This window comes from Diadema setosum, chromosome 4 (genome assembly GCF_964275005.1).
Source record: "Diadema setosum chromosome 4, eeDiaSeto1, whole genome shotgun sequence".
Classification (NCBI taxonomy): Eukaryota; Metazoa; Echinodermata; class Echinoidea; order Diadematoida; family Diadematidae; genus Diadema; species Diadema setosum.
In genome coordinates this window covers 19317438-19330908 of record NC_092688.1, presented here as the reverse complement: position 1 = coordinate 19330908, position 13471 = coordinate 19317438, and the positions used below count along the sequence as shown (strand labels likewise).

Genomic DNA, 13471 nt, shown 5'->3' with positions numbered 1-13471 from the left:
TCAATGTACATTGTACTCGAGAGATCAGTGGCTTATTTGGATTTTTTTTTTCAAATGTTATTCTTTGGTGAATGAAAACCGAAAGAAAAGTTACAAATTCAAACATTTCCAGGTTGAATAAAGAAAAGAAAAGGAAAAAAAAAGAATGTCATGAAACAAGAGTGGAAAAGAAAGAAAAAAGGAAAGAAAAAAAAAGAAAAAAGGAAAGAAAAAAGAAAGAAGAAAAAAGAACGAATAAAAAGAAAGAAGGGAAGAAAGAAAGGAAGGAAGAAAGAAAGAAAGAAAGAAAGAAAGGGTGGAAGAAAGAAAGAAAGAAAGAAAGAAAGAAAGAAAGAAAGAAAGAAAGAAAGAAAGAAAGAAAGAAAGAAAGAAAAAGACAACTTCCTCGACAACGTTTTAACCCAAATAAGCCCTCTAGTGTCAGTTTTTGGATAGTAGTGCCGCCTCGCTTTTTTTTTTTTTTTGACTTCCCAATCAAATCACGTTGGCATCATGGCGCTCGTTTGTTCAAGTGAGTAGTTGAAAGTAACGCTGTAATTTTCTTATATTTTCTGTGGTTTCAATGCTCCGATGTGATATACAGGATATGGAGATGTTTGAATTACCTGTTGAAAGCATTTGCTTCGAAAGTTTCAGCTGGGATTACCTAAATCGCCACCAATATTATGTTATCCTGTATCTATTGTGACGGTGTGGTAGACATTTCGCTTAGTCCCACGTGTGCAGTCTTATGTCACCAGACGTGACGGTGTTTTGCTTTTGGTATGGTGAGGTGTTTGTGCAGTGCAGTGTCGATTCGCGATCCGTGCATGCTGTCACGCTGTGGTCTGTCTGTGACTGTGGAGATCCGTGCATTTTCCCCTTTTTTTGACAGAAGTGGGTTGATGACCCATTCAAATCCTGCTTGGCAATCATGCAATGATGCACTGGCTGCCACTGTAGGGCCCACAATCAGTGGAAACTGAATGTCTAACGTTACGTCGTTAGGCCTACGCAATTTTACCCTACTCGGGCACTGCTGCATGTGAATTCAAGTAGATTTCTACCACTATGCTATGTACCAGACAGAATTTATCACTTTTCAGGCACCACACCACAGGGTCTATAGTGTGATATGATAGGGTTTGACCGACAAGTATGTCTAATTCCGCGAAAAACTTCTCATTTATAATAATGACATTTGCTGGGTCAGTTTTTCGCTTCTTTAGACAGACACCATTGATACAATACATACGCTATTACATTGCGACGGTTTGAACCTTTCTGGTTCAACGCAACTTCGACCCAGTTCCCCCCGCATAAAAAATGGTTATCATTAATTTTTCCAGCTTGGTTTTCAAACCAATCTGGAAAAAAAAAAATATATACAGGATTAATCAGTCGACATTTTTACTCACCTCTTCCACTGTTTCCTCATGTTTTCTGGTTGTTTCCTCCACTTCTTTGCTGCGCTCCCCAATTTATCGCCGCCTTCATTTGAAAAATGTCCGCATGAACGTCTACGGCAAGCCATATGCTCCATACAATCACTATATCGGTACACTTATGTTTAGGGTAACATCCCCAGTATTCGGTCACTTAAGCTTTTTTGCAATATTTTTCAAACTAAAATAATACATACATACATGATATCTACAGCAATGTATGTGAAATATATCAAATTTCTTTAATCTCAACTTTCATTTTGTTAAATATCTCACAGAATTGCGCAAAATCCCGAAATATTTCACCTTGAAAATTTCCCAGTATACGGTCACCGGCTCCAGTATTCGGTCACGCGATGTGCGCGTTCAAAGTCAATGCGTGTTCAAAGCAGCTGAAAAATGTGCGCGCGCGCTACCTTGTTGGCGCAAAATTGCATCGGGGACATTGCGGCGACCGTTGGTGACCGAATACTGGGGCCTCGGCACTTGCATTCAACCCTTGTACGTTGGGACACTGTATCGGCATGTACGGAAATTTTGTTTTTCTTTTGCGTTTTTGAGGATACCATTACACTCCAAGCTTGCGATACGCGAAAAATCCCGCGAGAGAACGGCGTATTTCTCGATTTTTAGCGCTTTTTTGGCGACCCGCACTCTTAAAACTGGACCTTATCCGCGCGCGCTTTTGGAAAGTAGCGCCGATTCTGCACTTTTGAGGGTAAAATTTGGGATTTTGGATGGATTTTTGGAGGGGGTTAAGGGAGTTTCCTGTTGTGAATGAGTGTGCAAGTATGTGAATTAATGTGATTTGCGTGTGTTGTGACAGTTGAACTTACTGGCTGGTGACTAGTGATAAGTGACCGAATACCGGGGGCTGACCGAATACTGGTGCCCTTACCCTATTGACTAAAGTACTAGTAAGTTGTTCGAACGCTAAATTTAACTTCGTAATATTGTGAATGAGCATTACCCTTGCTCATTCACAATATTATGTTGGCGCAAAATTGCATCGGGGACGTTGCGGCGCCCGTTGGTGACCGAATACTGGGGACTCGGCACTTGCATTCAACCCTTGTACATTGAGACACTGTATCGGCACGTGTACGGAAATTTTGTTTTTCTTTTGCATTTTTGAGGATACCATCACACTCCAAGCTTGCGATAAGCAAAAAATCCCGCGAGAGAATGGCCTATTTCTCGATTTTTAGCGCTTTTTCGGCGACCTGTACTCTTAAAACTGGGCCTTATCCGTGCGCGCTTTTGGAAAGTAGCGCCGATTCTGCACTTTTGACGGTAAAATTTGGGATTTTGGATGGATTTTTGGAGCAGGCTAAGGGAGTTTCCTGTTGTGAATGAGTGTGAAAGTATGTGAATTGATGTGATTTACGTGTGTTGTGACAGTTGAACTTACTGGCTGGTGACTAGTGATAAGTGACCGAATACCGGTAGCTGACCGAATACTGGTGCTCTTACCCTATATTATGAAAACTCTTACCGTACACTGCGCTGTGCTGTTTGCTCTGAATTGCCTTCCACCCACCCACCCATGTTGCCACACACAGCGTAAACAGCTCAGGGACAGGGTGCTCTGCTTGGCGCTCAACACAGGGAAACCTTTGGCCTTCATATGATTTGAAATAAATGGATAGGATCCTACCTTGTACTGTATTTTATCTCAAGGAGGGGATCACTAAGTAACCTATTGCAGAGGGCATACATGATTGTCCACTGTCCTTGGCGAAATTATTCTGTGAGATAATGGTTAAACAAAAAATCCGCAAAATCTTATCCAGATCCTCCTTTGTCTGTTGCTAGCAGTCTACACAGCTGCCGATTTGCAGGCAGCCACTACATGCACAGACACACATGCCTTGCCTGACTGATAGTTTGCACGCGTTGGCAGATGGGTGAAGGAGATATCAAAATATTTACATGATTATTGTGGCTACAATGTAGCTAGACCTCCTCACACTTTGCGCCATTTGGCAATCTTTAGTGATGCAAGATTGTGTTGCAAGAAATCGCACAGTGTCAGGTGGGCTTAAAGTCATACAAATACGATGGCATGTAATACTACATAATTCTGCAACGAAGAGCAATAAAATTGCTCACGACATAAAAGAAACAGGCTGTCCAACTAATCGGGTACACCACTTAATTGGGTAAGAAATGCTCTGCCCAACACTACCTGATTAAGCAGAAAATACTGTACATGTTGGTTTACAGAACTACACTTTGTTATAGCAGGTTCTCATGTATTAATTCTTTTAGGAAGTGAATTCTTATACTATTTGTAATGACCTCTATTCACTTATTAGCATCCAATTTGCCATGGTCATAACCCATGTGCTTTGCCTTTGAGGTTCCACCCCAGACTTGCTTTGCAAGTGTTCCAGGTGTGAATGTCCTGTAATACCTTGAAGCAGTTACAAATGTCTTTCTTATTCAAACTCATTGTTTCTGTTTTTACATATAATATGCTGCATGGCAGTAAATACTTCTTTCATGAGACACATGTGATGTATGTTTGATTTCACCCTCACAGTTTCCAATGAGGTACCAGATGTACCTGTTGTGTCTCCAGCATCGGGTAGGGTCTTTGAGAAGAGACTCATTGAGAAATACATAGCAGAAAATGGCACTGACCCAGTGAATGGACAGCCTCTGTCTGAGGAGCAGCTCATTGAGGTCAAAGGTCAGTAAAAATGTGTGTTAAATTGTTTACATCAGTGGACTGACATTGTGCAGCGATAAATACATAGATTCGTGGCATTAATGATAAAGATTTTCCTAGTTTGGGAGGAATATGAAATAGCTTTCAAGTAATTTTTCAATTGGATAGCTCCTGCAACATGCCATACATGCCTATTGAAATGAAAGTTATTCAAGTCCAGGTACATTAAAATATTTTCTCATCTAACCAACTTGGTTGATAGAGAAACAATCTTCAATTTTTGGACAACAGAAAAATGTTCTGAAAATTGTGATGACCCCAATGACAAACTTCTAAAATTGTTGTAATTTTTATACAAACTCTAGGCTCTCGTTTGGTTACTACTTGTATAGGTATATGCTATAGGTTTTACTGACGTGAATCAGACTGTACCATTTTTGCAGTAGCATTTGTCCACTTGAGTCACTGAATTTCCACAAAGACAACAAACATATCCTTTACTGTGGACAAAAACTGAATTGAACTCGCCAATTTTTTACCACTGCAGTGAACCCGCTGGTGAAGCCCCGCCCTCCCACAGCTACCAGCATCCCGGCCATCTTGAAGCTCCTCCAGGATGAGTGGGATGCCTGCATGCTGCACAGCTTCACTCTGCGCCAGCAGCTGCAGACGGCTCGCCAGGAGCTCTCCCACGCCCTCTACCAGCACGACGCCGCCTGCCGTGTCATCGCCAGGCTCACCAAGGAGGTCACAGCTGCACGTGAAGGTTCGCAAAAACACATGCTGTCTCTGCATCAGTTCAATAATTTACCTCAAAGATATATCTCTTTCTCTACATGTGTAAAGATGGGGTGATATCTGTGTATTGTGTAGTTTAAATCTGCCATAAATTGTGCTTTTTCTGTATACTGTAAAACCAGAAATCTTCATGTGCATGAAACTTCTGTAAATTTTGTGAGGAGCCAAAATTCATGAATGTGAAGTTCAGGTAATATGTTTGCCTACGCAGTGCATTGAATGCTACTGCTGATTCATGAAAGTTTCATGCCACAAAAAAGGCAGTTGGCTCCATTTTGCAAAAATTTCATGCTGCGAATGCATCTGGTTGTACAGTAATATTGTGATTATTATTGCCCTTGGTTTTTAATACAAGGAATATGTGATATCAGTATCTGATTACGTTCATAACATTAGCACTCATATTGATCTATATAAATATACACTTGTATGAACTTAGAATATTGTCCAGCAAGTCATTTTACCGCAACAACAAATGTCTTGAAAAGTTGTCATGTATGCAACCTGGTAGAAAAGAAATTGGATCCAGAGAAGAATTTGACTTAAATCCATCTTTCCATTGCAGCCCTGGCGACTCTGAAGCCCCAGGCCGCACCAGGCATCGTGCCAGGAGCAGCTATACCTGCTGTGGTGTCTGCTCAGCCCAGCGCTGTGCCAGAACCTATGGAGGCTGCTGAAGCTGGTCCAATGGGCATGACAGACGACATCATCCAGAAGGTAAGACAGTCCATGCCACCTCTTTCTACTCCAGCTCTTATCAGCAAAGAAACATTTGGGAAAAAACAAAACAAAACAAAACAAAAACAGGAAAACCATGATTTTAAATACTCTTTTGAATTATGCTGTCTTGTGAATGAAACTGAAGGCTTTCCCTACGCGCCATTTCTCTGTTGGATAGCATAATCGAAGCATGTGGAAAGATTTTCTTCACATCTATGAGAGAATCAGGGTAAAAGCTAAGTAAAGTGGCTATCAAAATACATACACAAGTACTTATCTCTACCAAGGGGATTAGTACCTTTGCCTTTGCTGTCTGTTTGTGTGTGTGTCTGCTAGTAATAGTTTGCAGTAAGTAGCAAACAGCAAACAGAATGTGATTTAAAAAAAAAAAAAAAAAAAAAAGTTTTGAGGAGTGGCAAGATGTACATCCAGGATCAAGTGGTTGTAGATTTGATGCTGATCAGGAATCGTTTTCAGACTGTTTGCCAGTCCAAATAGGTACATTTTGGATTATTTTCAATATCTTTGTTGAGATGTGAGCCTCCAGGTGTGTTCAGTAATATGTAGGATTCCATTTGCACAGTTTAGCTATATGGAATGGTGTGTAATGAAATCATGACTTCTTGTCATTTCCAGCTGCAAGAACGTGCCAACGTGCTGACGGCAGAGCGTAAGAAGCGTGGCAAGAAGGTTCCCGATGAATTGGCCCCTTCAGAAGATATCAGGAACTACCGGCCCAGGGCTACTCACCCAGTATGTCATCTCTTTCTCTTCCTCTCCTCTTTGTCTGCTTGCTGGGTTTCATTTTTCACAGTTCTGCCATATTTATTGTAGAAACTTGTTAATTTTTAGTTGGCAGTTACTACCAAGTATATCATTGCATTTCAGTTATACAATGAAAGGTTTCTCAGCTGGGAAAACACAAGAGTGCTTTATACACAAATTACTGAATTCAATGATTCACTGAGTCTGAGAGATACAACAGAAATAACTGTAGCAGTGATTAGAATTAGTGGAGGTGTTGTGGCTGAGTGGATAAGAGCGCTCATATCTGAATGACATAAGGATGGTATGGTTCGTGGGTTCAAGCCCACGCCAAGCCCGACATGTTTGCCTTTCAGCAAAGCACTTTGTCCACATTGCTGCTCTCCACCCAGGAGTATAAATGGGTACCCGGTAGGATGAGAAAGTTTATGTTGGTTGATCAGCATGTGTGCGCTTGTAAAATGGCTGCAGCTGGCTGGAATGCTCCTCAGAGAGTGGAGAGCTATATAAAAAATAGCCGTTATTATTACAAAGTGTATTAGAATACGTGTTAGTCAGTTTAATGAATATTCATGACATCCTCCTGACAGGGTCTGCACAGTGCCAGCATCCCTGGTATCCTGGCTCTCGATCTCCAGGCATCAGATACATCCAAGGTCCTCACAGGTGGGTCTCCATGGAAACGGATGATACTGTATCTCGTGGAAGTGAGAAGGGTTGATATGTTAAGCCCGTACAAGACTCGAGAGATGTCTTTACTTACATCACACCAGAGCAAGTTTTCATATGTTATCATGTACACCTGAAGCCATATTGTGGCAACCATGTGTAAGTTCCCTATATCGCAAGACTGAGATGAAAGTAGACACAGCTCACTGCAAGTGATTTGTATTAATGTGTAGTTCTGTGTGATTTGCTTTATTTTGGGTTTTTTATGTATCTACCATCTGATAAATTAACTAATTGTTTCTGTGCCTGCTGAAAAATCGGTGCTGTTTAGCAGTGATGTCTGTGTGAAGGTCTGAATGATCTTGATTGCAGGACTGGTAGAACACTGTCTACCCTCCCCCAATGCTTATAGACCCAAGAATGTGGATGGTATGTGGATGTCAAATCATTGAAGGTTTACCCAGGAGAGAGAGAGCACTTGACCCCTATACAAGTTTACTGTCCTGTTCTCTCTTTTAGGTGGGGCTGACAGGAACGCAGTGGTGTTCAACAAGGACACGGAGCAGGTGACGGCCATCTTGAAAGGACACTCCAAGAAGGTCAACAATGTCATATACCACCCCACAGAGGTACGGAAAGTCCCTTCCACTAATAGTGCAACAGCAGACAGTGACAGACTACTTACTTACTCTTACTCGCTTGATATTTGCAAGAGCACGCATGTTTATATGATTGAAAACTGACCACAATATTGTCATGCACATGAGTAAACAGCCTCTCATAATTGTCACTGAAGTACTTGAAGCGTGATCTGAAGTTTTTTTCTGACTTTTTGGTGTTGGGTACTATGAGACATGACTGTATGTGAATATAAGTTTTCTAATGGTGTAGAACAGCAAATGATTCGTTGAAACTAATATGCCTTCAAACTGTGACACCGTCATTTAGTTCAGGATGCTTTCGAAAAAGAGACTGCTGTAAATGTCGGATGAAGACAAAAGAAATATGTCACAACCAAAGCCAATGACGTATTAATACATCCAAATACTTTCGACTAACGCTTGCTGTGAAGTGTGCTGCTGTGATCGTAGAACATGACATTTTTGTACACCAGTCTTACTCACTGTTTCTTCCCCTCACAGGACGTGGTCTTCACTTCCTCCCCCGATGCCACCATCCGCATCTGGATCGTCCAGAACGCATCCTGCTCGCAGGTTGTGCGCGCCCACGATGCCGCCGTCACCGGCCTGAGTCTTCACGCCACTGGCGACTTCCTGCTCAGCTGCTCGGAGGATCGCCACTGGGCCTTCTCCGACATCGCCACGGGCCGTGTCCTGACCAAGGTCTCAGATGACTCTGTCGGGCATGGTGAGTTTGCCTCGTCGTCCCAGAGAAGTGGGAGAAGTGAAATGTCTCTTCAGGGGATTTTTCCGTCATGTAATGTGTTGGTGTTGATGATGTGTTGGTGTCTCTATATTGTGTGGACAATTACAAACTATAAACTCAACCAAGATGAGGGAAGAGAGCTCAAAATTTGGCTGCATGAATTGACAGAAGAAAATTGAGTAAGGAACATGTCATTTAAAAAAATCTGTTTTAATACCTGTTTCACTACTTGCTATTTGTACAAGATGGGCTGAGAAAGTTTTATTGATGTAGACTGCAGGTTTTCTTGCCTGCAGAGTTGTTGAGGATTTGAGGCAAGTGCTGAGAAAAAAAACAAACAAAAAAAACAGAATGTTGTTCCAGTATTACTGTTTTACACATCATTTTGAAATGTTACGTATCATACCATGGCTTGAATATCTTTTAAAGTAGCAATCACTTTGTTCTCTGTTACTACCAGCCTTAACCTGCGCCCAGTTCCATCCTGATGGTCTCATCTTTGGTACGGGGACGGCGGACAGCGTCATCAAGATCTGGGACTTGAAGGAGTGCACCAACGTGGCCAACTTCCCCGGTCACTCGGGACCGGTCACTGCCCTGGCCTTCTCGGAGAACGGTTACTACCTGGCCACGGCTGCTGACGATGCCATCGTCAAACTATGGGATCTGAGGAAGCTGAAGAATTTCAAGAATATCACCCTTGATGACAACTACGAGGTATGTTTCTACCCTAGATTACTTACATTCGTCTGGAGGTGAACATCATGTTTTCTCTTGTCATACGGTATTTACCCCCACCTTAATTTGTGATGTGTTTTTGGTTAGAATGATCATGTTTTATATGGGGGCATGACCGACAGGCATAACTTTTTGTATGTGGTGCAGATGAGTGAAAAGGAAAAAATTCTTTATACTTCTTACATATTATAGGACACTTCAGGGATGTGAGAGTTCAGATTTAGTCTGATTCAGACTTTTTAACTCTGCCAAAAACCCACTTTTCAGACTTTTTGCAGTTCAAATGCTTTAAAATGCTTACTGTTTAAGGCACTTCAGACTTTTTTTTTCATAAGTTTCCGATGTTTTCTGACTTTTTCTGCAAGTACTCTCACACCCCTGACTATTGCAAGCTGTTGGAAAAAAGGGGAAAGTGATGACTGTTTTGCTATACAGAAATTTCTATACATTCATTACTTCGTCTCTCTTCCCATTCTTCAGTCGCACAAGAGGATAGTTTTGTGCCTTCTTGACAAAATCTCAGTTTGAGGTCCTCTTTAAAGTCGGAATTACAACAAAAAAATGTGATCTTCTTCATCTTCTTTATATTTCATCATCCTTCCAAGCTGAAGATAATTGCTGATGGCTTGTGCCAACAAAGTAAAATTTCAATCTATCCCCACTTTCTCAACTAGATCAAGTCCCTGACCTTTGACCAGAGTGGATCTTACCTGGCTGTAGCAGGGACAGACACCAGGGTGTTCCTCTGCAAGCAGTGGCAGGAACTGGCTGTCCTCACTGGTAAGTTGTCGTCTTGTCTGCGACACTAATGATAGGCTCCTTGTGTCTGTCTAGTCATACATCCATGTGTTTGTCTCTCTCTCTCTCTTTCTATTGAATGAGACACTGACGGGAGATGCGGACCAGTTTCTTCCGGAATGTTCAATATTTTTGTCCCTTGTATTGCCAGAGTTCATGGAAGTTTGTGAAAAAAAAAAAAAATGTGAAAAAAGGGGAAAGTAATCCAGTGTTGCCAAACACAACTTCTGAAGATGAAATATGATAATGAGGAAATCATTCTGCAAGAAATGAGTGTATCAATTTTTTGCTCCTTTTCATTTTTGTCTTTCCTGTAGGCTGTTTTGCAGTGAATTAACAGTAAACATGCTCTCAAATGGGGGATTACTACGTTGATCAATATAATCATACATCAGGAGTTAAATGTTCAGCTGGGGTGGCAAATTTCAACAAGCACAGATAGCTGTGAGTCATTCCTGTGTAAGATGTCATCCTTGAGAGTTGTGCTCATGATGTACTAGCCCGATGAAAATATGGCATTGAAGGGAGCCATCTTTATTACACTCGTTTCTAGATCATACCACCGTGAAGACAGTGCCAGGTTCTCTTTATACATACGACAGGCTTACAAGTCACACCCTCTCCTTTCAAACTCTCAACTTGGAAATGTGGAAAAAATGGACAGCTGTTAGAAAAAGGTATATTGAAGATGCAACATTGTAGAAGTTCTGTAGAAGTTTTGTGAAGATGAGTTTTAGAGAGATTGATATATTGAAGGGGAACCATCTTTCTTGCACTCATTTTCCAGATCACACTGCCATGACGACAGGTGTCCGGTTCGGTCAGCATGCATCGTTCCTGGCTTCGGCCAGTATGGACAGGAGTCTGAAGTTCTACAGCCTCTAACTACGGTCATCACCTCTTACCAATGGTCAGTTTCATCAAGTATTTCTTGGCCATGTTACAGAGAAGAATAACCAAAATGATTACCATGACAACTATAAAGAGCCAATCTTCTGTAGCTGTCTTTTTGTTGAGATTGGTGATGTTGCAGTTAATTCAAACTTAAAGTTATCTCCTATGTGATCGGATCCATGTGAGTCCCCCACCTCTAAAGAATTATGAATATTTCATAGCTACTCAACATCTAAATCACTGTCATGACATTTTGTCCTTTAGCCTTGTGTCTATGCCTATTTCATTTCCAAAACTTACTGGTTACTTTGTCTTGATTTTTTTTGTGTGTGTTAGTAATTATTTTATAATGATGAGTTTTCTTTCCGTTGACACATGAAGCTCTATCACGGCATATTTTTGCTGTAGCCACATGTCAGTACTTTCTAATTTCATTTTCAAATCTTACTGATTACTTTGTATTTGATTTTTTGTTAGAGGATTTAGTTGTATTGATAATTTTTTTTTTCTCCCTGCCTATGGTATTACTGTCATGTGCATCTCCTTTTATGTGTATGATTTTCCATCAAACTTTCCTGATTCAAGCCCTTGGCTTGGAAATATTCAACAGATGAACAGTTTATACACACACTGATGTTGAAGCTGCAAGATTAATGAAATGATTTTTGAAATTATGTGTACGTAAGGTGTAAAAAGATTCTCAGTTTCATTATGCCTCTGCCAAGGAGTGTTGCAGGAGTCATTAGTTTTCATCCATTTTCTTTTGGCTAGTTTGAAGCAAATGTGTAATATCATCCGAGTATACATTGTTCTACTAAGTTTGTGATGCTGTATCAAAATTACTCAGGCGGTTGCACAACAGTGCAAACTTTTGGTTTTATGCATATATATGATATGAAACCTTGTCTCCTAAATTAAATCCTCATAATTATGTTGCTATATTTTTAAGAAGGAAAAGATAATTTTCTTCTTCTGTTCCATATTCTTTTTCCTTGCCCTTTCCTGCCTTCTAAGAACCAGTGTCATGGCAATGAGTTGTCCAAAATGGACTTTATTTCCATTTGATAAAGAGGAAGGCAGGATGAAAACCAACAGCCAGATTCTGTGGCAGGGAGCAAAACTTAATCTGTTATATGATGGCAACACTTTGTAAAATTGTGTGTTAAGAGATTAAAAAAGATAAATGCATTATTTTGTAGAATGTAACAGGCATTATTTTTTGTCAGTTTAAAACAAAATTATTTCAAAGTGTGGAAATGAAAGACTATATCCTAGTCATGTGAAGTACTAGCAGTGCCTACTGTATAAAATAATGTCAAATGTGTGCCTGTGATGTACTTGTAAAGCTATGTGTACATTTCTTTGAGCGACACACTTTTTTATGACGTTATAAGCTTTTGAATGAATTTAATTGCATTCTCCATTCATTTGCCAGACAGTAGAAATGATCCTTCTGAAAAAGAAAAACCTTGTTTTCTCATGTTTATAGATACTTTAGACTAGTTCTTGCTTTTGAGTAATGCATTTCTACATATTTAACAATAAACTCATTCACTCGGTAAACACTGCACAGCAAACCATCAGATTGTTGAATTCCCTGGAGTCTTGGCTTACAGCGGACATTGTAGGATGTTATGACAGTCTGTACTATTGTGGTGGGTGAACTTTAAAGCTGAAAGTGGTCTAGCAGAATGGATTTTACATATATACATAGATCTCATGGTAATGGAAAGTTTTAAGAAGTAGATGGTTTTGCTGTGCAAGGTTTTGGTATTGAATCACTTACGGAACAAGAGTTTTGTCTCGAGTTTCAGTCTGGGAATTTCAGGAGAGCAGTATATGCCATATATAAAACGTGAGGCAGATAGTTTCACTCATAAGTGCATATTGCATAAAAGTAGCATTACTACATACATGTACATTTGAAAAGAAAAAAAAGATGTAAATATAAATGTGTATTCGACCGAGTCTGAAAGTAAATCTTTGTAAAACGAACATTGCAAAAACGTTACTTGATCTACAGCATATGCTGTGCATGATACATTTGTAACCACACACCTTGTTTATGGAAGCATGAATGAAGATGCCCGATGTACTTGTCTCTATTCCAGTATGTGCAAACATGAGTATATTATCTTTCTTCAAGTCTTAGAAGCTAAAGTGATTGTATATCAGTGGGAGACACATGAAGCTTTGCCAGGAAGGAGAGTCTAGATTTGGCAATATATCCAATTGAACCTCTTACTGGGACTGTTCAAAATGAATGGAAAGATGTTTTGTTTAGTATACTGTAGTACCCTATTTTTCTGAACACTGGAAAATTATAATACTATTACTAGATGATGAGAGCAATATAAGACAAAACAAAATAAAAAAGTATATGACACTGGACAGGATCCATTTTGAAGTGATTGCAGCATAATCTTTCAGCAAAATTGAGAAATTAATGAAGAGAATCTTCTATCAAATAGTGGCTTAGTCCCAAACACACATTGGGGAATACTTTATTAAGCCATTATTTTCGCGAGGATTTAATCTTCGCAAATTTTGCAAATCACTGTCGGGCCACAAATTGAACAGCATGCGAAAATGTTGCCATGTGCTA

General features: G+C 40.2%; 1 protein-coding gene across 1 annotated transcript; it reads left to right on the top strand.

The window, feature by feature from the left end:
- Positions 1–461: 461 nt before the first annotated feature.
- LOC140227588 (pre-mRNA-processing factor 19-like) lies at positions 462–11717 on the top strand. The gene is made up of 11 exons (XM_072308004.1): positions 462–511; positions 3970–4119; positions 4646–4864; positions 5462–5613; positions 6253–6369; positions 6972–7047; positions 7570–7679; positions 8193–8418; positions 8897–9153; positions 9849–9954; positions 10760–11717. Exons 1-11 carry the CDS (start codon positions 493–495, stop codon positions 10855–10857), a joined length of 1530 nt encoding a protein of 509 aa, XP_072164105.1. The 5' UTR covers positions 462–492; the 3' UTR covers positions 10858–11717.
- Positions 11718–13471: the final 1754 nt, after the last annotated feature.

Excerpts from the sequence above, each read along its gene's own strand:
- LOC140227588 (XM_072308004.1), top strand. Across the intron at positions 4,865-5,461 it reads GGTCACAGCTGCACGTGAAG|CCCTGGCGACTCTGAAGCCC; the intron begins GTTCGCAAAAAC and ends TTTCCATTGCAG. Across the intron at positions 7,680-8,192 it reads TCATATACCACCCCACAGAG|GACGTGGTCTTCACTTCCTC; the intron begins GTACGGAAAGTC and ends TTCCCCTCACAG.